The sequence below is a fragment of the Struthio camelus genome, chromosome 8 (assembly GCF_040807025.1).
Source record: "Struthio camelus isolate bStrCam1 chromosome 8, bStrCam1.hap1, whole genome shotgun sequence".
In the NCBI taxonomy this organism is placed as follows: Eukaryota; Metazoa; Chordata; class Aves; order Struthioniformes; family Struthionidae; genus Struthio; species Struthio camelus.
Genome location: NC_090949.1, coordinates 18,332,157 through 18,356,240, shown reverse-complemented (window position 1 = coordinate 18,356,240; position 24,084 = coordinate 18,332,157). Strand labels below are relative to the sequence as shown.

At 36.2% G+C, this 24,084-nt stretch overlaps 1 protein-coding gene across 6 annotated transcripts in view; it reads right to left on the bottom strand.

Moving 5' to 3' along the window:
- Positions 1–24,084, bottom strand: part of BCAR3 (BCAR3 adaptor protein, NSP family member) — a 117,317-nt gene that overhangs the window by 79,998 nt on the left and 13,235 nt on the right. For 2 of the 6 annotated variants that reach the window (XM_068952446.1, XM_068952448.1), the window contains exons 2-3: positions 3,443–3,562; positions 93–207 (exon numbers count right to left, since the gene is read on the bottom strand). The exons of 1 other annotated variant lie outside the window; for it this stretch is intronic. In XM_068952446.1, coding sequence (XP_068808547.1) covers positions 93–207; positions 3,443–3,562 — 235 coding nt within the window. Of the gene's footprint in view, positions 1–92; positions 208–3,442; positions 3,563–23,771; positions 23,890–24,084 lie in introns of those variants that run through there. 3 more of the 6 variants (XM_068952449.1, XM_068952457.1, XM_068952454.1) reach the window with 3 other exon arrangements.

Sequence of the window (24,084 nt, the reverse complement as noted above, 5' to 3'; positions counted from 1 at the left end):
AGAATATTAATTTATCTTATCTTTGTGACAAGAAAGCTTGGGCTGCCTTAACTCATTCTCTCAGCCTCTAGGAGAGGACATGGAGATCTTACCTCTCTTTTTTTCTATTTCCTGAAGCAGCAGGATATTGGAAATGATGTGTGTTCGGTGGACTTGGTTTTCAACTCCCATTTTCCTAAGATCAACCTCTGTAAGACGGAGTAGGTCCTGCAGTAAACGCCAGAGTCAGGAAAATACTATACCTCTCAGTCCAGGAGTAATTCGAATTTCTTTCAGACAAGTTTGGCATTTCTGATACTGTAAGCTAAGTAACAGCAAGCCTAAGTATGTTTAGGTGTTACATGAAAACTGTTTGTAGTGATAAGCTATGTCAATAAAGGGATGAAGCATTTTTCTTTAAAACACACAATTCCTTGTCTCTAAATTCTTTCCAAAGCAGAACTGGTCAAGATGGCTGGAGAGTTTATAAAAACTAAGACTTCTTTGAATAAAAACCCAGAACTGCTAATATGCTGGTTGCCCTTAGGGTCATGAAGGAAGATGCATCTCAGAGTGAACAATAATATTGTAAAGGAAGGTTTTGGATAATCAAGAGACTACTTAATGTAATTAATAGACAGCAGGGACTGTTACCCTGTTTTGAGTAATAAGAAGTTCCATTTAATGTGTTTAGGTAATTAAAACTGAACCGTTCTGTCTTCTTCTCCCTTCACTCCACAAAATCTTTACTAGCTTATCCCCAAAATAAGCTGCTGAGTAATTCAAGACATTATTTATAAGTATGTACAGAATTTCAATGTGATGTTAACATCTTTCAGAGTAAAAAGAAAACAAATTCAAAATAAAAATTTAGAATCAAATATATTTCTTCTCATTTTTACTTTTCTGTATCTTGTCTGTAAATTAGATAAAGAGAATTCCATAGAACATACTTCATTTTATTACTGGCAAGTGGTACTCAGAAAGGTGGACTTTTTATGGAGATTTGACAGCTTGGGTCTAGGACCATAAAGTACAAACCATGTTATTACAGTGTATAATAATCAGGATGACTGACACAGAATTCCTATTGTAAGTTGAGCCATAGTTTCAGAAATTGTCACTTTTAATTCTTTCTTTTAAACTAAAATGAATGCATAGGCACAACATTATCGGTTTTAGACTGAGTAATCCTCTAATTGCTGAAAACCTCCATTTTTTATGTCACTACCTAAGGCCATTTTAGACGCTGTGAGGGAAGATCTAGCTCTATGTTTGAAAATGTAATATTAAGTGCGTTTCCTAAATGATACATCATATGTATCTAATGACATGAAAGAAAGGCAATGAATAGTTATCATTCTTATTTTATGCCTTTCTTTGTTAACCCAACACAGTTCAGTAGAAAGGATTTTTAAACTTTGGCAGCAGTGACGGAGGCCCCCCTCCCCTTCCCTCAAAAAAAAAAAAAAAAAACCTAAGATGGCCCAAACACACATAAACAAATAGAAATGTGATATGCCCGCTCTTCAAACTTTGGCAAAAACATTTTAAGGGGAAACACAAAAAGGGTTGTCCAGTAATGAACAGCACATGCTCAAGGTAGCACAGTGGGAGCCTTTACAGTAGTATTTTGAGCTTTTTTAGTAGCTTTAAAGAAACTGCTACATTTTTGCAGCAGAGAATAGTAATACGTCAAAAATTTATTTGTCAGGGAGAACAGTCTGCTAACCTTGAAGCTTTCTTGCTTCATTCAAGATCATAAGCAACACTTTCTGGTCTTGAACTGGCTAGAGCAGCCATTTCTTCCCATCTTCTACCACCATGAATTTACTACTTAGCTAAGACTAATTTAATTCCAGAAATTGCATCACTTTCCTCAGCAAAATGGATATAATCATACCTTCTACTGTAGAGATAAAAATCCCAATGTAAACAGTTATTAATAATTATTTTTTAAGGTAGAAGACATCAAAAGCAACTACTTAGACTTCCAAGAACTTAGGAACTCAGTTCAACATGGTTCTTAAGCACGTGCCTAGTACTAAGCAGGCTAGCAACTATGTGAAGTCTAGGTAAGTCAGCAATCTTCTTAAATTACAGTTATGATTCAGGGAAGGATTCAATTTGGCTGAGGAACTAAGAAATGATATAATAACTGTCCATCGAACGAATTCTACAGAAATTGCAGAACTGAAAGATTGACTTGTGGCCCTGAACTTAGAGAGTCCACTGTATTCAAAATGATGCACTAAGCCTATTTCTCAGTTTTACACTTCAACAAAAACTTTTCAAAGCCAGCTTTCAGGCCCATTAAAGCTGTAAGCTATTTTTGCTGCAAGCTTTTTCAGTTTGCTGGCAACTCAGCTGTCCCAAAGATCTACGTAACCATCTTCCGTGTTACAAAGGTAGTGTGAATCACATAATAACATTTTTCAATGTGCGTCTAAGTTTTATTGACTGAGTACACCTTGGAACGCAGAAATGTCCTTTTCCTTGTTGGGACAAATTCTGCGTTATATTTGAAATCCTTTTATCTTTATTTTGTTTGGATTATAAGATTACCCTGACACTCATTAAGAACTCTAGTACACCAGCAGCACATATGTGATGCAGAAGACAGGTTTAATTAAACTTTATTGCCACTTCATAGAACTTTGATTAGGGACAAAAAAATTACTAAAAAATTAAATTGCTCATAAATGAATCCAGTGATATCTTGAGTTGATGACAATACTTAGTTATATTTTCTGTATTTATTTTCAGAATTAGGAATACCGAGAGACAGGAATTAAAACATGTCAAAAGTAGTATTTAATTTATGATACTCTCTGTATATGTCAGTAAGTTCATACATGCATAATAAGGACTAAAACTACAAAATGGACAATACAGAGGAAAGTCTAATTTTGACCAAGTAAAACCTGTGGGAAAAGGCCTCAAGAATTTCCAAATACATTTCTAGGGATCTTCAAGATTACTGATGTTAAGTTCTACTGTAATGTGGTACTTGCTCAATACTGAAGACTACTTTTAGCCACATAATATCCATCCACCTATAAAAACTACATACAACAATTAACATGTGAACGTTTCTTAAAATTCAGGACTAGACAAAATATGAAGAAATTAATTATTTAACTTTTGCAGAACAAAAATTATCTATGTGTTCTTGCTCTGATAAACATGCTCATTAATTACAACGTGAGACAGCCCTGACTGATATAGGACCAGCAGCATTAGAAACAGTAAAAAGTTCATTTTATCTAGCTCACTGGCTAAGTGATTGCATTTTACTGAGTTTTAGCACACAGTTACAACATGCATTGCTTTTATTTTCCCCTTTCCTAAGACAAAAGGAAAGTGTCAGCCTTTAGTTTTTTGCTCCAACATTAAGCCATTTTATAACAGACTGTGGTCCTGAGAATTTCTGAACAATTTTATTGAAAAGGCCAATTCTTACCTCTACACCATTATATTGTTCAAAGAGTGTGCAATATTCTGGGAGACCAAGCTGGGTCAGCCAGTTAGAAATGGACAGATGCTTCGTTACCTTTCCCCTCATCTCACAATCACATTGACTCTGAAAGACAATAAAACAAAAAAGCCCCACAAACCTCAGTTACAATATTATTGCTTGCAAATATTAAATGACTCAACATCTTGGAGAGCACTTAATAGCATGTAAATTCTGCCATTATACCCAAAGAAATTAAGACTTTCTTGGCCATTTTGGAATAGGTAGTTAAAGATTACTTTCTGATGTCTGAGGATCTTCATTCATCATAACCAAAATCAGTGGAAATATGACAACAATTCATGCCAGTTGAGAATCCATGTTTGGTTTACAATTCGTATAAACCGAGAATGTTGAAGAATGTGCTTTATTTAGCTCTCATGACTAAAGTAACCTTTTAGAAGATGAATGGAGTCCCTCGGTGCTATAGTATCAGTAAAAAATGTTCAGCCTTTGTATTCATGGAGAATGTTCCTCAATATGCTCATTCATTGGTAATACTATTCCTCCTAAACGTGTAACATATGAGAAAATGTAGACAATGAAGAGAAATAGCAAAAGATATTCATGGGAACGCAAAGAAAGTGAATGAAACTGCATGTTCTATAAAGTCCCCTCCATGAAAAGGATTCTGTGGTGGGTGCTTGTCCAAGATGTGAACGCAGCTGAAGTCAACCTATTATGGAGTGTATCTATAACGTAAGTAACACAGAGATTACTACATTTGATCTCCATCATAATGTTGTCTGAGCTTGAGTTATCTGTAAAAAAGACTATTTTTGTCACTTTTTCTCCTTTTCTCCAACTGCTAAAAATGAAATAAAAGATAGACATTAAAACATTAAATATTCTCCCAATATCAGTGCTCTATGTGAGCATCTACAATACTCACAGCTTCAAAAGAATTGCTCTGAGTTAGTGAAGAGCTTTCTATTGGCAAGTTTGAGCATGTCATAAATTCAAGAAGGCCCAATTCTACACCTATGACTTGTGACCTGAAAATTTCAAATCAGAGCACTGCCGCCAGAAGCAGGAATTGCTCATGTTCAGACATATAGTATCTTCAGTCCTACATCTTTGATACTTTTCTTTCATTTGAAGATTTTCCTCTCATACATTGTTCAAGAATAGTACTTGCTCATTAGCACTGTATAAACTAACTGGAATTATGACTTTGCAGCAACAAACCCCTTGTTCCAACATGTCTATCTACTTTAAACGCGTAACTAGAAATTGCCCACAGGCTGACGTGTTATGGTCAGCAAAGAGACATTATTGCTTTGTGTCAGACAATTAGCTGTTTAGCATTGTTATAATTCTTAGAACACTAGAATAGTGTTGAAGCTTCTTCTTTTTTTTTTTTAATACAAACTACCAAAACATTGTTCCAGAAAAAAAGCAACCCATAATAGAAGTATCACCTGTGTTAAAGTACAACACATTCCTAGAGATATTTAAAAGGATTTAAAAGGATCACAAATCACATTGTGAAATCTTGCTATCCTCCACCCAGATAGACCATTCTATTAGAGATATCACTTGCTTCATTGTAGTTTACTATTGTGAAAATATCACAGGCCATGGCTGGCAATTTAGTATATAAATACTAAAAGAACAGTGGTATTACAGTAACTACTGAAGAGTATCACGTAGAGTAACATCGATCAGAAATGCTAAGCACTTACAGAGCACACCACAAAGAATTTCTCTGAAGAATGTGAAGGCCACAGAGAACATTCTTATGCGAGGGGAAGACAAGCTCAGCTGGCTCCTCTGAAATCTTCCTTTTATTGCTTTGTTTTAAATGGGTACTTTCAGACTGCAAGATGGTTAACATGAAAGGCACAGGATTTTCAAGGAGATAAAATGAAAACATAGCTAGTTGGCTAGGACACTGGTAAACCAATGGACAAATAGCTCCCTTCTGGTTCATACACTTCTGCTAACTCTATTACAGACTGAATTTTGCTCTCATAAAGGAATCCATCTTCACAACTGTTTACCAACTTCACTTAGAATATATTTTGTAAAACTGCCGATTTTATATTTCATTTTGAATATTTAGCTTGCATGCTAATACATAGCAATTAAAAATATCTATAAGAATTGGTGAAGAGTCACTGTACTTTTCATTCCAGAACAAACAGAAATTTAGCACTAAGCATGAAAGGAATCCCAGAATTTCCACAGAACAAAACACTCCTTAAACAATACAGTGATAAACAATGGCTATCTAATCTCACTTGGCCAGCTGCGTTTGCTTTGTTATTAGTTTATACCACAGGGGAGAAAAAAATAAAAGGAAATTCAAGTGCAAGCAGAAAATGACATGGTAACTTATGACAAGATACCAAAATACACTGTTTTCAATATACTGCATTTGCATCTTTGAATGTGATTATTTTATGGAGTACTTTTATATGCTATTGACTCTTTGCTGAAGCCTGTGTAGATTTTTCCCTTCTGTTTTGATGAAAAATTTCTTCCTATGTTTGAGGGGGGAAAAAAAATCACCTCTCCCCTGTAAGAAGATAACTGGTTGCTGTCCTGATCCTTCTGCTCATGGCAGTTTTGATGAAGAAAAATAACATAAGCATTAACTTAAAAATCTCTTATTTACCAATCCATTGTTTATTGGGTAGAGGGTACAACCTAGTGGTCAGGATATGAGAGGGAGAGAGATTCAGTGTCTGACCAAAGAAAGAATAAAACAGGATTACAACTAAACTGTAAAAGAAAACGTCTGTGGAAAAGACCCTAAATGCATCATTATGAGAACTGGTTTTAGGCTGAGGAAATTTACCATTATTCTTCTACTTTAAATGATTTATTTTTATTTCTGAAAATAGGACTAACTCTTGCTGAGGGCAGGTAATGCCAGCATTTTTTACCATCCAAAATACGATTACAAAAACACTGGCAAGGTATGCAGCAGATGTTGGGCGCATGTTTTTCCCACTGAGGAATGCATGTCCAATAACCAGAGGACAGGAAGGAAACAAAAATATAAGACAGAATGTGCTGGAGGGGGTTGTGGGATCTATATTCTATTTCCCTATCCTAAAAACTGACTCTTTCTGTACAGCTGAGGTTTCCTGTAATACAGAAATCATGATAAGTTTACTTAGGTCATCTAGTTTTTATGGGATGAAGCCATGGTTGAAGCTCCAAGCCATGGTTGAAGCTCCACGGCTTGCTTCTCTTTATTCAGTGAGAGTATTTCCTCTGTTCTGTAGCTGTACAGAAATATACTAGTTATTATTAAACAAGCTCATGAATGAAATTTACTAGTAAAGTGATAGTATTTCGAAATACTGTATACATTGTATATATATGTATCTATATGGAAGGTCTTTCATTATTGCCCACACCATACATATAATTTCAGAATTTTACATCAATATAAAAAATTCAAATTCAATCTGGGTTTGTAGAGTTCTGTTTCTGAACACTGGCTATGCAGAGGCCTGTATGAAATGAAGTTGCCGTCAGAGTAATCCAGTGGGTAATTTCTCCCCGAGGTGGCAAGAAGGAAGAGGAGGTTCCTAGGATGGCATTCTACTCTATCAAACTTACGAATTCTGCTTCCACTTTCTGCTTGTTTTTCTAGAATATCTTTACAACATTTAAACTGTTGTAGCCATACCTATTGGACCATAACTGAAGTAAAAGCAGAATGAAAAGTGCTTTACATGCAATTTTTAAATGTAACTGCTTATATTCTAATGCCAATAATATATTCTATGCCAATATTTTATTAATTTCCTTCTTTCCTCTATCATATTAATCCAGGACTATCAAAGGATGCTGATGATGATTTTATCTTGCTCTACTCCAGGTACAAGGTACTCATTCATGAGAAACGTAATTTTCTCCAGGATGTGTGACCACATTAATGGTGAACTGCCAGCGTCCACAGGCCTTGTCCTACTAGCACATTGCCTTAAATGAAAAGCTGCAGAGATTTTTTAGTTAGGAATTAAGCACGGTTCTAGTCTAATAAAGCTACAGATTAGTAGTGAACTGATCGCAAACAATGTATTATGAAGCCATTTCCATCTTTTCTGGTAGCAAAAAGGGAAGGGCATATGCAAGACAGGGCAAGAGACAGAAGCAGCAGAAATACCTGAAAAGCAATCCATCAGCAGAAGTAAAATGCCAGACACTGATCAAATAAATATTGTCATGGTACACTAGACAGTCTGGAGAAAGTAATTTTTTGGGCCAAGGACTGTGGCTGAAAGGACTATGACTAATAAAACTGTTTCCCCTACTATGTTAATCCTCTCGTACTCTGAAAATCGGAACTTGGTACATTGTATATAAATTTGATGATATCAAAGGCTATCACCAGTTTCTTCTTCAAACTGGAATAATATGCAAAACCTTGAAGTTGTGGTTAACCCTGAATGAAAAGGAGTAATAGGTGACAACTAGTCATCATGAAAATCTACTACATTCAGACTCCATCAATAAACATCTTACAAGGGAAGAACTACCTACATAAGAAAACGCATGCAAGATAGGCACGTGCTCTACACACAAACTTCCTGCAAATGACATGCAGGGTGGGAAGGGAAAGAGAAGGCATAAGAAGATAACGTGAAAAAATGTGCTCAGTAATGCTGGTTTAACAAAAGAAAACAAAGAAAATAAAAACAATCACAGTAGTACCTCTGATAAATACCTGTTATATCATGTACAGAACACACAAGAAGAGGAAAGATGCGGAGAGAAAAAAAAGAAGCGATCCTATCATTTTAGTTAGGACAGCATAAAGATATGCAATTTAAGTTCATAAAAATCTGTGGCCTAATAAAATGACATACATACTGAATTCTCTTCAAAACCAATTACATCCATTCAGTTCAAAAACATACTTTGGACCTGCTAATGCCTTCTGCACTTTGTGAATCAGCTGTTGACCTACAACTATTCTCAGCATCATGTAAGCATGCAGAGAGGTCAAGCAATAACAAGAGAGCTATCTTGTTATCGTATCAATGATATTCCTGTGCAATGAGCCACATGGGCTATTTGAAATAAATGCATTTGCATGTACAGGGAACGCAAACAAATACCTACTAAAGTTTTATGTAATTTTGGTTAAGCTAGTAGGGAGTAAAAGAGGCAACAGATATCCTAAGCATTATGTGCCTAAGCAAATAAATTAAAACACTCAAAAGATTCTACTCGTTTGCACAGCGCACACCATGCTGCTGGCAATATACAATAACTATGCATATAAATTGTGTTAAAATACTGTTAGGTTGTACAGCAAATTCTCAAAAATATAGACATATATATACATTTGCAATTTTGCCTTCTTCTATGTTGAAGAGGCAAATAACAGATTTTTCACTTCAGCAAATAAATCAACTTGCATAAGAATTTTGTGCGGGGGGATCAAACAAAACCAAAATCAGGGTCTTTGGCTACTTGATTTTTTTTATTGTTTTTGTTCAATGTTATTCCCCTTCCCTCCCCCCCAAATCCTCATTAAAATTAATTCAACTGAGGCTCTGGAATGTAACAAAGAGCTCAGGAACTAACATAAAAACTGGTATTTACTTGTACTGTCCATAGCTCATATAGACATTTGTTGCTCACAAATGTGTCAATACCTTGTCTACCCAAGAAGTGCACCTACTATATTGTAAGATACAATTTATTAGATTAATTATTTTGGTGACCTCTTTAAAAACCTCTATGGTTCAGATCAAGCTACTGCTATGCTAGCAAAGTGCTAGAGAACAATTTTTTACAGCTCTAACATTTAGTGACTGTGCTTTCCAGAGATGTGAATAAAGGCTGTAAGAACGAGGAGAGAACTGATGAGTAACGCATTCTGATTCCACAGGAATGTCTAAACAGTGCTTTGGTTTTCTGTGTTCAATTTATTTGAATATGACTGCTAGCAGTTGCTTTCAGTTGTGGTTGGAGGTTTGGTGGCAGCACTGCTGAAGCCAGTTTCAATAATTAAGTAATTACCGCCTGCTCCTAGCCTTCGCCCCCAAGCTGGTTGTTTCTCCCCTGCGCTGATGTCTTTGCTGCGCCAGCCTAGCATTTGCACAGTCATACAGTGATGGGATTTGATCTAGCACAGAAAATAACCCTAAGAAAGGGGTTGTTCTTTCAAGTCAGACCAGGTCTCTGATTTCCTTCACAGTACAGCCACACAAAAGCTTGTGCTGGCAGAAAGCCTGTAGTGACGTGGAAGTGGCCACACAGTAAAGGTGTAACTGAGATACTAAATCTGAGCTATGGCTCCTCTCAGACTTGCCTGCTGCAGGTTACAGACTGCTCCTCCATTCCAAATCATTGTCTGCATATAAACATTCACCCTTCTAATCCATCCTGGACTGTGAAATAAAGCCAATGAGGCACAGACTTTCTTATTTCTGCCAACTGCAGAAGGAGAGGGAAGACAGCTGAGCAGTAGTGGGTAGCATTGTAAGTCACTGTAGCTGTTTGATTCAGTGTGAAAGTCAAAGCTCTCTCAGACAAGGGAGATAGTAAAGCTGCATGGAAAATTTCAGTTCTGGTTTGTGACATCTGACAAACTTAAACATTTGTTTTCTTTTGCTCTAGAAGAGTCCAAAAGTCTTTCAAACATAAGTTGAAATGTCTCAAGCAGTCTTTTTCTCTTAATGAAAGGTCAGTCTTGATTCAGAGCTGTCTCCTTCTCCCATGGGAGTCTATGCAGAGGCCCTATTTCCGAAAAACTGTCAAAATACATATTCTGCTATGATATATGATTATTTGATGGAAAGAGATGAGTACTGGAAAATATGATGAGAAACAAAAGTAAAGTAAAACTGTATACCACAAAGTTTACTGCAGTTTTGCAATACTTGGGTGGCAAACGGATCAAAGGAAGCACCTAAATCCGAGCCATAATTTTATTATATTGATTTTAAAATATGAATGAAAGCATATCTCATTAGAACTTCTAAAAACCATATTTTAAAGTCATAATCAACATTTACAACCTAAGCATTAAACAAAAACTAAAGAAAAAATCATAAAACTGTATATATGACATTTAAATTGTTTCCCTCTTGCCTCTTTCTCGTGCCTTCTAGACATTCTGGTAACTCATTTCAAGTTTTTCTCTCAACTAGGACCATTAAAACATACTTTAAAAGTCTGAAACCATCAAGTAAACAATATTCTGTGCAAAACATGAAATTCAAAATAAATTGTAACCTCTAGGAAATGCACTAAATTTTTGCCCTGAATTCAAATGGCAAACATCAATTTGCTTGTAAGATAACATATGCTGTTAATTTCCCTTCATATTTATATTGATACAATTTAGCAGTAAGTTCCACAAGCCAGTCAGATATAGGTGAATTTTATACATGTTTCACACTGTAACTCTAAGTAATTACATTTTCGATCAAATGAGCTACATAACTCAAGCGCAACAAGTCTGACACTCTCACAGCGTAAGCATATGATGACAACTCCTCCTAGTGGAGGCACATCTGATATGGCTAAATTCTTCCTAGAGAAAAATACAGATTTCCTAGGTAAATACAAGGCTTTTGCTGGTGCTGGCTAGGTCTGCACTTTTTCTGCCCTCGTAACTGATTTAAACTAGACTAATACAACTTTTCAGTACTACGGAAATGCATCAATGGCATTCTAAGGAGGATGAAAATCACTTCACTTAAAAGTTTCCTTTGCTGCTATAATGGCGTAGCATGGTTTATTTATACACGTAAATAAGAATCAGGCTTAAAATGAATTCAAAGTAATTGTTCACTGTAGAACCATGTCTCACTGCTGGCACTTAAAACTTTGGGCCAGACTGATGTGATGTAAAGTTACTTACATGTATTGTGAAGACTGAAGCTCTGCTGATGCACTCTTGCTGGGAAGCAGCCCTCTGCAGCTCTTTTTTGCTTCTTTTCTCACTCATACATCATACCAACCGTGTTCCAGGAATGATTGCCATGTGAATGAATCCCCCGCATTCATCTGAATAGACTACTCTGCTCAACCAATTCTGTTTCCAAGGGCTTAAACCATCACTGACATTAAACATGCTCTTCAGTCTGTACCTCGAGGAGTTTTTTTTTTTTTTTTGCAACAGCTCACAGTAGATAGAGCTAGTACAAGAGCCAGTTTACAAGTAGGAATATGCAGTATCACATAACGTACTGAGCAGACTACTAAAACTCTCATTCATTTAATTTAGTCCCCCATTTACTCCCTGTTTCCTTGTTCAAATCATTGTTTTAAGCTATTGCAATCAAGATAACTTTGCAAAAATGTTGACAATCGTTGTGAAGGACTTAAGGATACTGAATTCTCTGGAAAAAAAACAGCCTAGTGCAAACCAGGCACAATGGTGCTACTGCTAACCCAAATTTTTAGTTCAGCATGACAATTAGCAAATCCATTACAGACTCTACAGAAACATACACAAAACATTGCTCAACTTGCACGTGATGTTCTGGCCATATTTATGTAAAGATAAAGAGTCTACAAAGTACCAATCAGGATGTAAATACATGCTGACTCAGCAACTACATGGCAGATGAAGACTATCATTTATAATTAATTACAATTCAGTTATATGGAATATATCTACTTGACTTTCTTCTTATGATACAGTTCTGTTTTCCAAACATTTCATGAATGGTACCACAAACACTCTGAGTTAGTTTAAACTTATGTCAGACTTCAAACCAGGTATTTTCAATTGATATCACCAGTAGCATACAAGAAACAACTTGTGCATAAGAGAATGGTTTATCATTTTAAATTTAATGTTTATGGAAGGCATAGATTAACTACCTTTCCTCATATAACAGAAATGCAACTTGCTTCACTTCATAGCATCAACATATTTCTAGTTATTAAGCACAAGCACTAGAACAGAAGTACTTTTTCACCCAACTCTCAATCCAATTGCGGAACATACTGCCACAGATGTTCCAGGCAGCAAAAGTATACATAAGCTTAAAAGACAATTTATGCAGGAAAAACAAAAAGAAAATAAACACAAAGATGTAGATACAGCCACAATCTCAGAAAATCCTTAAACCACGAATTACCAAAAGCTGCGGTAGCATCCTAGGGCAGTTAAGTATCTCTGTATATTTATGCTCTTACACCATTTTTGTAAGCATAAACTTGTAATGTGAAGATACTGATATACATGCATTTTTTTGTCTGATTCCATATAGATGTTCTTAAATTTAACTTGGAGTGCTAATCTGGCACAAATCTGTCTGCCAGTGCAAATCTCTTCAAAGAATTTTGAAAGCGTCACCGTGCTCTTGCAGAATTTGACAATACTTGATCTAGCTTAACTGCAATGCCCTAAGTTTTTAGGGACCAGTCATGCCCAGTAATTATTGTCTGTCCTCCTACAACTGGCGTAAGGTTAATGTGAATACTGTACTGTGTATGCTTGTTGATTGACAGAAATGGTAAATGTTGATGCTTGATACAGATCAAATTTGCCCTAGCATATGATCTGACAGCAATCAGCTGATCTAATATCAATGAACAGAGCATCTCACCAGAACATAGTCATACAAATCTCCAAATCTGTTCAGTATTGTATCTTAGCAGACATCTTGAAGACTGGGTCTAATTATAACAGTATTTTTGTAATGCAGATTCTATGCAGGTAAATAAATAGAACTAATATCACCAATCACTTCACTAGGAGGTACTGTTCACTACAGTCCATTAAGTCTTTCCATATGACTACATGGTCTTTTGTGGGCAGATGGGAATTCACTCAACCTGCAGCTGAAGCCAATCAGAAGCAGCATAATGGTACTGCAATAGTGAGCTTGAGCCAATACGCACTGTTGGAGAGACCGCACAGCTTCCTCTCAGCTTGAAGGACAGCCAGGGCCTATTATGCACTTAACAGTAACAGACTGTAAATGCATATGCCATATAGCCAGAAATCTGTTTAAAGTTGGCATGCTAAGCTCTCTGCACTGAAAGGGGCTCAAGAGAAAATGAAATTACAGCTGTGATTCCAAGTTACTGTTTTACTGTGGTCTGATCAAATTTAAGATGTCCTAGTGTTGCTTCTTTCAATTCCTCATCTCCGTCAGCCCAGAAGTTACTAATCTCCACTGTGCCAATTCTACTGCTTGTGTGGTCAAACTCATATGTTAAACTGCATATGGGAAATGGTCCTATCTGAGGAGGGAGGGGAAAAAAAAAAAACAATCAACTCCAAAGTGTGCATTTTTAAAACGTGCAGATCCAGGAGTGCTCAAACAGTTAAAGAGACTTTCTCAAGCTGCTTTTTAGTTCTTATTGCAACAGGCTTCTGAAACACTTTCTTGCAGAACAGGTCCTGCTCCGCCTCTTCTACCTTGCTGCACGGCAAGGAAAAAGTAGGCCTGCAGTATTGAACTCCCCACGCTCTTTAACATTCTAGGTGTTCTTAGTAAGACAGCTCATACACCATATTTGATTTTATGCATACAAAACTCATGAATCAGGCCCCACGTTTTTTTAATTTAATAACAATAAATATGTTCTTATTTGTCTTCTGGTGTTTGAACTTCTTTGGTAAATTCAGGTCTTTCTTTCAAGTTGCTCTATATAGATAACGTAACTTTTTTAAAAGGCTGAGATTTTCACATGATCAATTAACTCTAGGAACTGGGTGCTATGTAATCTATCACATTAAGACTTGTGATAAAAATCAATCTGACACTGAGCACTACAAGTAACAAAGGAAAGCATATGTGTGTGTTTGCTAAATTGTGATTAATGGACAAACACATGCTTTCTTTTCAAATGGTGGCTCTAAGACATTATGTCCCTCTGTTGCAGTTTATTGCCCTGTAACAGAAGAAAGCAGGACTGTGTTGGCACTCCTCACATGCTCCAGTGCTAAATCTATCATTTTGGCTTAAGTCATTGATAAGGTGGTTTGAGCAAACCTGGCTGATTTTGCATTGAAATGACAGCAAAAGTCTCAACTTTGTATCCGAGCTTGCTTTCTCCTTTCCTACAGTCTAACAGTCTCAGGCCTCTCCGTTCTGTAAGCTGCCATCACTCTCACATACACACGTTCTTACTGTTGGGCTGCCCCACGCCTCTGAGCTGTGTAGTTAGCAATCCATATCATCCCTTCTTCCTCCCTTTTCTCTCTCCCTCTCCCACCTCACCACTAGCCTGGTACCCCAAGCTTCAACGCCATGCCCGGTCTGCTTTCCTAGCCTCCTCTGCACTCATTCGGTTTGACTTTTATTTCTCAATTTTAAACACAACCTCTAACGTAAACTATTTATATTTATTTAAACAATGAATTAAGAGGAAAACACACCTGCCAAAACATTTCATATTGATTACTCACATAGATTGTAACTGTTCCAGCTATGCACTGAATCGCACAAAACCAACAAATAGAATCTTAGTGAGAAAATATACTTAATGATAAGATCAAAAAGAACATGAAAAATATATTCCTGCTAAGCCATGGTCCTTTTATTGTAATGTAAGAGGCTTATTTTGTAACTTTCTATGATAAATTAAATTACTTTGAAATAAAAATAATTTTTCCTTATAAAATACAGCAAATCACAATGACATTTTGTTAGAAAAAAATCCTAGTACTATTTCTAAAACAATGGATAGCAAAAATCTTTACTGCTTAAGATGGCTGGTTACCTAGCAAAGCAAAGCAAAATGAAAAGAGTTGTTCAGAGGTTCAGAGCAGAACATAATATGCCAGCTGCTACCTTCAGATATACTTCATAAAGCTGCATAAAAAGTGATAATAGAAATAATTTTGTTTGAAGTGAAAAATAATTCAACTGCAAATTCAGTGCTCTCAGAAAGTAAAATCACTCTCAGATTTGTTTGGTTTTATCAACTTCTAATCACATGGGAAAAGAAAAAGAATGCATTTGCTGAAGGTGATCAATAAGCAAGCTTATTAAAATAAATTGTTGCATTCAGTAAGAACAAAGCTGGAACAAATCTAACTTTAAACTAAATCTTATTTTAATTTTAGATTCATGCTCTCTCACTTCTCTAAGCTGAATGTCCTTGCATACATGCATTTAAGGCTGCAGCTCACAAGAACAGATAACTGGCTTTGAGACAGCTAACAATAACAACAGTTTCTGTGTAATGTTAAAACTTGGGCTAAAAATTGCAACAGCTCAGAAGCTGCTTTACTGGGAGCTCAGCCACACAGGGCAATATGGATGGAAGTCTCATCCACCACTTTAGTCAGCCTGTAACAGGCAGTCAGAGCCTTTACTTGCTAGACTCTAGCATGTGACTGTGTGTGAAAAAGCAATTGCTTATTTTTCTCTTATACTTTTGGACCAAACAGCTAGGTGAAATAGTAAGATATTTGGGTTCTACGTGGAAAAAATTTTGGTGGTGAACTCAAGAATTTCTTCACATCAACTTACTACTTACAAAAATAGTACCAGGTCATACTTTCATGAACACATGGCAAGTCTGATAAATCAATAACTGTTTCCTTTCCCTCTGAAGATATGCTAAGGGCAGGGCCAGGATTCCTAGAGCCAGATAAAAAACGCCACAGGTAGATAGCACAAAATGTTGAGGCAGTGTAAACTTGCTGTGCCAATTCAAATTTGTTCAAAGTATTTGTGATTCATTTTGTGGTAGCAAAATTCATACTTTATCAGTCTGCCTGCACAAGAGTTTTATTAGTCATTCTGCAGATAGCCCAAAGGACTTGTTTCCAGTCCCTCCCCATTTCCCTCTTTCTGTTTGATCCATGGTGTTACTGCATTCAAGCTATCAACCAACTTTAAAAGCAAGCTTGAGGTTTGTTCTATTGATTTCTCTCAGTCACCACTGCTGGGCCTTCCTTACCTGCTGACCTCTGTACTGTGATGTTCCTCACATAAAGGTCCCAGAGACCTCTTGCTGCACACTGCCCCAAAACTTCCCAGCCCTATCTATCCATATTACACAGCATCTGTTGCAATAACATAGCGTCAGTGCAGAGGCAGGATGAGAGCCATACTATTGCAGTATTGGAGACCACCAAGAAGAACAGCTGAGCTAGGGTAAGCTAGGAGCACTTTAGTTCTCAAGTGTAACTTAAAGAACTCAAATCTGATTCAGAGCAAAGCTTATTGCCCTACTCAAGCCCTAAGTTTGCACCAATATTGAACACCTGCTGAGTAGCACAAGTGTATAACTGGACTGTGTTTAAAACCCAACATATTTCAGGTGAAACATTAGGCTTCCAGCTGCTATGCTACTTTGCCTTTGATTGCATCATTTCTGTAATCTTGTAATTACCAGATAAAGCCATCATCACAAATTTTATGCTATAACAACTAAGAACTAAAGGGGTTTACTGCAGTGCTTCTGTACGTCTGTAATAGCGGCAAACTCATTAAACTTCCTCTGGCACCTGACTGAAGCTTTACAGATTCTCATTAGGAAGAGCAAAAAAAAGACAGAAGCAGCTAATATATAAAACACTGTACCGTAGTAACAGCAGCTCTCCTTTGATGCATTGTCCTTCATTTACACTGCACTTATTTCACAGCAATTCTAAGAGTTTACAATAGGATAGCAAATATCCATGCAAAAGTAACACAAACTTGTATCTCCTCAATAATATTCCACAAAATGAAACTAGAACCTAGCTCATCACCTGTCCTGGAGGACTTGACTTGTTGACATAGACAGGCTTTCTAGTGAGCCTAAATCAAAACTGCAGGGTCAACACATTCAGGCTCTGTTGGAACAAGATGGTAAGCAAGCAGGAAGAATGACAGAACTGCACTGTAAAACCTGGGGTTTCTTAGCACAAGTATCTGCGTTAATCTTAAAAGTCACAATGACTTTAACTGATACTTAATAGAAAACTTATGAGCTAAGAATACCAGTCTGTAAGGTAGTAGTCATTGTACTAAAGCATGTGAGTGGATTTCAAATGTAGCTCCAAGAGAAGGATATTAAGACCTCACAAGTATATTAAGCTATAATCTAGAGCAGTATTTCCCTAAGTTACTTAATTATAAGGGAATTTTCTGCTGTGCAGGAAAAGTTTGGCTGTGCATGGGTCCACAAACAGAGCTTGCACCCAGAAGGACAATGGAACAGCAGGCAAGAGCAATGCACTTGAGGCCTTGTGCCTCCTATCTGCATGACAAAGCACTCCCAGAGCTGCTCTGTCCTTCCCTGAAGGGTTAGAGATTATTGATGGTTCCCAAACTTCGTGACAGGGTAATGAGAGGGGCTTCCTAAATATTTTTGGCAATCTTGATCTTTTCCAATGTTATAGAAGTCTTTCTGAGAACAGGAGTCTAGCATAGACCAAACAACAAACTGAAAGCCTGTAGTAAAGCATGATTAGGGGGGAAAAAATGACACACAAGAATGACTATAATTTTCCCTTTTTCCCCCACCATCACATTAGTAGTGGTGCAGCTTTGCTAGTGGAAGAGTTTTTGTAAATACGTTAATTGCTCTGGAAGTAGGTCAACATTTGGTTAGATAACAGGTTTCCATTTTTTAAACAAACATTTCTTCTCCCCACTGTTCAAAAAAACACCCCATACTTGAATTGCAGCAGCAGGTATACTGTCTTTTGACTGAATCCTTGTAAAGTGCTGCCTTCTTCAAAGTGATTGATTGGCAGTTTTTTGATTTGCTTAAAAGCAACTTTTCTTTTAATTTTTAATACTCTGAATGATTCTGACATAGCAGAAGAGAAAAACAGAAGTGCTAAAATAGTGCTATATAGTGCTAAAATACAGCTTTCTGAGGTTCAAACAAGCAAACAGGTCATAGATTTCAAAATAGCAGATCAGTCTAAAATGTTTTAATCCACTGTTTGACAGTGAAATTTAGGAATAAAAATCTCCCCATTTTTAAGCTGCTAACTGCTCAATGAACCATCCAAGTTTCTGCCACTTTTTCCAGGTGATATTTTGTCTATTGTGCCACAAAACTTCTAACAGATTTTCACCACTCAGCATTTTCCAGAACGGTGAGTCACTTCATTTTATCATTGCTCTAAGTAAATGGTTGAAGATCCCTTTGCCAAATGCAGTAAAGCAGCAGCAGGTTCAGAACGGTCTGAATGCACAGCTAGATTTTAAGTTCTGTTATTTGTTTAGAGATTAAAGTAAAACAATCAGACTGGTTTTCCTAAAGAAGAAATTTCAAAGGATATCAGCTCTCAAATATTATGTATTTGCCACCTCCAAAGGAAGTTGGAGATGCCTGTGGAAATTAGGCAATTCTGGAGTAGGAATTTATATTTCTAAAAATCATGTTGGTATTTAGGATCCAAGTATTTCCAATATAAAAGTGTCAAGTCCTGGATGTCTCCTTTATACCTGAGAAAACAGATGCTCTTATAGACATCAGCACTGAAGGACTCTCTGCTAGAATGGAACATTCAATTTTCATTTTAGAGAACTGATGCAGTTATTCCAGGAATGGTGTTGCAGTCTATTTAATAACAGCCCTCCTTACAGGAGCATATGAGGCTTTCCGCACATTGTTCTTTGCTAACTTAATTAATGCTCCTTACCTCTGCTCTCAGATAGAGACAACAACCTCAGCTATTCATCAGTGATGTGTGCACAGTGCAGAGGTGCCCCAGCCAGCTCATACATTCACTAGGATCATAGTTTTATTTTGGAACTTTGATCAAAAAAGACTTTAAATTTTTTTTATTTTAATAATAATCAGTTTTTCTTTAAGGTTACTAATGACAGTTTAGCCTAATAACATCAGTTAATGGAGTTATAAACACAGATTTTTGCCTTTATATTTCTTGAATAATTAATTCAAGAAAGAAAATTGGTACAAGGATTTATTTTGTTCTCCCAAAACCCATGTCTAAACTATGTCCATGTCATACTGCACCCTGTAAAAACAGGTTATGTTATTTTCTTAGCAAGCCATGCAGACCTAACAGAAGGTTAACAAATGCAAGGCAATTCTATGATATAATCCAGCTAAAGCTAATCGCACAAAAGACTGTTATTTGTTACAGAAAGGTCTTATGTATTCCCATTAAGGAATATTTGAAATGGAAAATGTTCCTCATGTGATTACTGAAATGGGCATCTGATTAAATTTTTACCTTTATTTTAGCATCTGCAAAGTAAATCACACATGCAGCTCAGAGTCCTTATAAAGTACCTTTTCAAAACTTGGTCTTTAAACCCAGACAAGCAGATTCAGCCTATGTGTAATTTCAATGACACTACTGAAAATACCCCTGCATAATCTCTTGGGTCTAATTTTTTATTCAAATAAATTATTTTTAAAAGAAAGACTTCTAATAATTATGTATAAATATGATAGATATAAATACATATGTCTTATCCTTTCAGGAGTTAACAAAAAACAATTTATCTATTCTTACACATCTTTGGAAATCAAAACATTTATGTTAGATAACAGTATTTCTATTCTTAAATGGTATCTGCCCAGATATAAAGTGAATCCTTTTTTGCCCCCCTCCCCCCTTTTTTTAAACTTTTCAGTTTGCTGTACCTTTTATATCAGAGTTATGATAAAATGATAGGCCTAATTTCAACTGACAAGCAAAAAACACAAAAAAAATCCAATAACACTGAAAAGGAAGACAGAGTATGGAGGAAGTGAAATAAAATTATTAAAAATACAGATTTTTTTTCCTCATACTGCTGCTGATGGAGAGCTTCAAAAGGAACAACTATACTATATACAGCAAGTGCTAGCTACTATTCAAAACCACTCAACTTTTACAAACTCTCCAAAACTACCACTAAGTTCTATAGCTGAAAAAAATATTAATGCAACAAGGAATTGCCATAGCAAGCCTAATGATGAAGAGATTAAAATGGAAAGTGAGAGCACTGGACCTTCTCATTTCTCACAACATAGCTCAAATCTCAAATGAGATAATAGGATAAATGAGCCAGAGAGCCTTCATTCATTCTCCAGCAAACAATACACCGCAGAAGAGCCATACATTATGCCAGGAAAATGCTCAGCAAGAATGAGCAGCCTTGGAAACAGAAATTCTTGACTCAGAGTTTGGTTGAAGGTCATTGCTCTAACAATGCAAAGTTCACTTGACTTGCATTTTATATATTGATATGTAAAGGACTGAGTTGCTTATACTCTTACATTTCCTGCAGTTGCTTCATAGATGTAGACAAATATTAATCTTTTTGATTTCATAGCTAGGTGGAAGGGGACTAACTAGAAGAAATGCTTCACATCATTGAAAGATTTACTGAAAACATGTAGACAAACTTTTGTTTTAATTTCTGCTAACTGAGCTCTGCTAAATTAAAAAATGTCAGCATAAAGGAAAACAGTCAGATTGAAAGTTCCTGGTTTCCACACCAAAACTTCCCTAAAGTTTCATAGGGTTGCATCCAATTTGCTAGCTCAGATTCTTTCCTAATAGCATCAGCTAATTCCTCTTAGCTAATTAAATATATATGCTAAAAAAAGCTTTATTTCAAAACAAATCTATGCTAGATTGATTTTTTTTTCATTCCATGATGCTTGAATCAAATGAGATTAGACACAGTTAAGAAAGCAGCACTAATCTGATGACACTACTCCAGCAAATAAAGTGACAGGCCTTTCATTAAAAATATGCAGAAAAGACTCCAACAGTGCCTAGATTATTTTTCTTCTTTTCAGAAACCCTTTTATGTGACACAAAGGACTCATTTTTAAAGAGCTCTTAGCCCGGCATCTAATTACAATTCTAAGCATATAAGCCAGTGCAAAAACAATTTGAAGGTGTAACTTACAGCAGGAACCAATACTGCACTTAGATATCAGTCTTCAAAGCAATAAATCAAGTATGTAAGCATCTAAACATTAAGATGGTGATTGCAATCAGCTGCAGGGGCAAAAAAAAAAAAAAAAAGAAAAAAAAGAGGGCACCATATTAGTGGTTGCTTTTCAGAATTTTAGACTTAGCAGCTTATTAGTTGAACTCAGTTTATTACTGAGTGTGACCACAGAGAAAGACACAAAGAAGCACTTGCTTCTTTGCAAGCACTGATCAAATGTGCATTCACACATAGGACCTTCGCTCATTCAGGCCACCATCATGCAGACTGTAAACTCCTGGATGATTATCCAGCACTCGTCTCATACATTGTCTTAGAGTATTCTTCAGCCAGAAACATATATCCTCCCTAACTGCTTCCAGAACTATAACCAACTTTAGAAATACTCTGCAGGTCCTCTGCAAGTAGGGACTATAAGGGATGGTATTCCTCACCTTTTGAAAGTAAAAATGTGCTGGAAAATGTCCTCTGTCATACAGTCAGAGTATGTTAATTTTTTTCCCATTCAAGGAAAAAAGGCACAATGTTTAATTTCTTGAAGTCAAACTGGTAAGCTCCTGAAATGCAAGTGGCTCCATCATTAGTACTGATGAATTCCAAAGAGAGGATGTTTTGGTTCCCCTTGTACTGAAGGACACTGGCTGCAAGACTTTGAGAAAATGAGCATGACCAGATGAACATGGGTGTCTCCTAAAAGCTTCAACTTGGACAAGAACATCACATCAATAACAGAACTAGAAAAATAATCACACCACTAAGATGATAAATACATTTCAAAGTTCTTACTACTACCTTCTTCTATTGCTGATAGCATGGCATATAGAAGCAGAAACCCCAGCTTCTGACCCCTACATGGAACTAAAGCCTGCACAAGCAAGACAAGCAAAGACATAACATGAATTGCTGCTATAGCTAAGCAAAGTTTATATGCATACTTGAAAATCTTTCCTTGATGGTGCCAGCTGCTGGTGACAAGAATGTCTTGCTATCTTTATAAGGAAACCTAGAGCCGGGAGCATTTTCTGATATTGCAGTATAATGGTGATGGGCACTCAAACAAGAGAAGGCTGAGAGAATCAAGACTGCAACGTTTAGAAAAGCTGTATTATGTATATAATACCATTTTACAGGGAATTTGTGGATATTCTATTGCATTTTGGTACCCTCCGGTGTTGAATGGTGCTCAGAGTTAATATTCTGAGAACAAATCCACTCAATAATTAAATTAACTATGGAGATGCTACTGATGTAAAGAACAGGATTCTACTATTCTAAAGCCTAAAATTGGTGCTTCAAAACCAAGAAATATGCGGACACACTAGAACCCACTTCATGTAACTTAATAGCAAAAAACCTTTGCCTGAGCATCTGAGAAATCTTTATATTTCTGACACATTGGTGAAGTATTTCATTCTTTAATACCTGTCTCTTAAAACAAGTTATTTACCATTGAAGGTCCTTTGGGCTCAGTTATGTATTTGCTAAGAATACCAGCATTATTGTTTAACGTCAAAATGAAAACCCAGCTCTTTTTAGTATGGCTCATTGTATCATCCCTCATGTAGAAGGTTGATGCTTGTGCCATGACTACAACATTTTTCCAAGAGCAGAAACATGTACAGTCATGTGAAACGAGCTCTAAGCAATGCTGCTGTCAAAGCGGGAAAAGCAGACGTTACTCTCACCGAGCATTACAGCTGCTGTTTTCTTAAGCCTTTTCTACCACACTCCCAACAGTGTTAGATCACAGATATTTACATGCAAATATGTAGCATGTTTCAAATCTTTTCAGCTCCTCTGTGTCTATCTCAAAGCAATCACTGCATCTTGTATTTTAATAGCAAATTTGACATAAAACTATCAATCACAAAAGAAAAATGTATTCAACAATTTCCTGCATTTTTCCTCAAGCTTCTCCCTTATTTTTCCAAAGGCAGCTAAAAAGATCTGTTAAAGTAAAGTTCATTTTATTTCCCAAATAATTCCAATTGATAAATTGACCAAAAAAAAATCTAACCTCAACTCAAAAGTCTGAAAAAAATGCTCTGATCATAATACATGAGAAGAAAGATTTCCTGCACTAACTTGCCAATATTTAAAATTACATTTTTATGAAAAATATATACCATGTAAAATCTTATTGCAGCACTTTCTCAAAGTACTGCAATAAGTACGCTCTTACAAGGATTTTTATCTCATCCTTTGTGGATTTCAGATTAACCTTTACTATTATATAATCACATTTTGCTCAATTAAGAATTTTAAGAAGAATGCGAACATACTGAGCAATAACTCCCATGATTAAGATCCAAGATTAAGATCCTTCTAAATTTTAAACCTGCAGAAGGCTGGTTTGGAAACATGTCTGCTAGTACATCTATACATTTATTATTAACCCGTGAACACTGTTTATAACAATTAGATGGCAATGATTAATAAATATATATAACAGATCTTACCATTCAAGGAGGTTATCATAGTCCATTTATGTAGTGTTAAAAGCGTAAGAATCTCCTGTTAAAAGACACACCGTGAGAAGTGTTATGCCCAATCAGCCGTTGGACCTGCCTAGGAGACAGCAGCTGATGAATCACAGTGAGGATAATCGAGCCATGAGTTTCTGTATTTTTTTTTAAGGAAGTAGAAGCCATATACCATATTGTTAAGAAACACACTGAGCTTTTTCACAGCTTTTTTTTTTTTTGATTCCTTGACTACTAAGTGAAAAATGTGCCAACTATTTGTCGGACCATTATGAAAGTTCCTATTTTT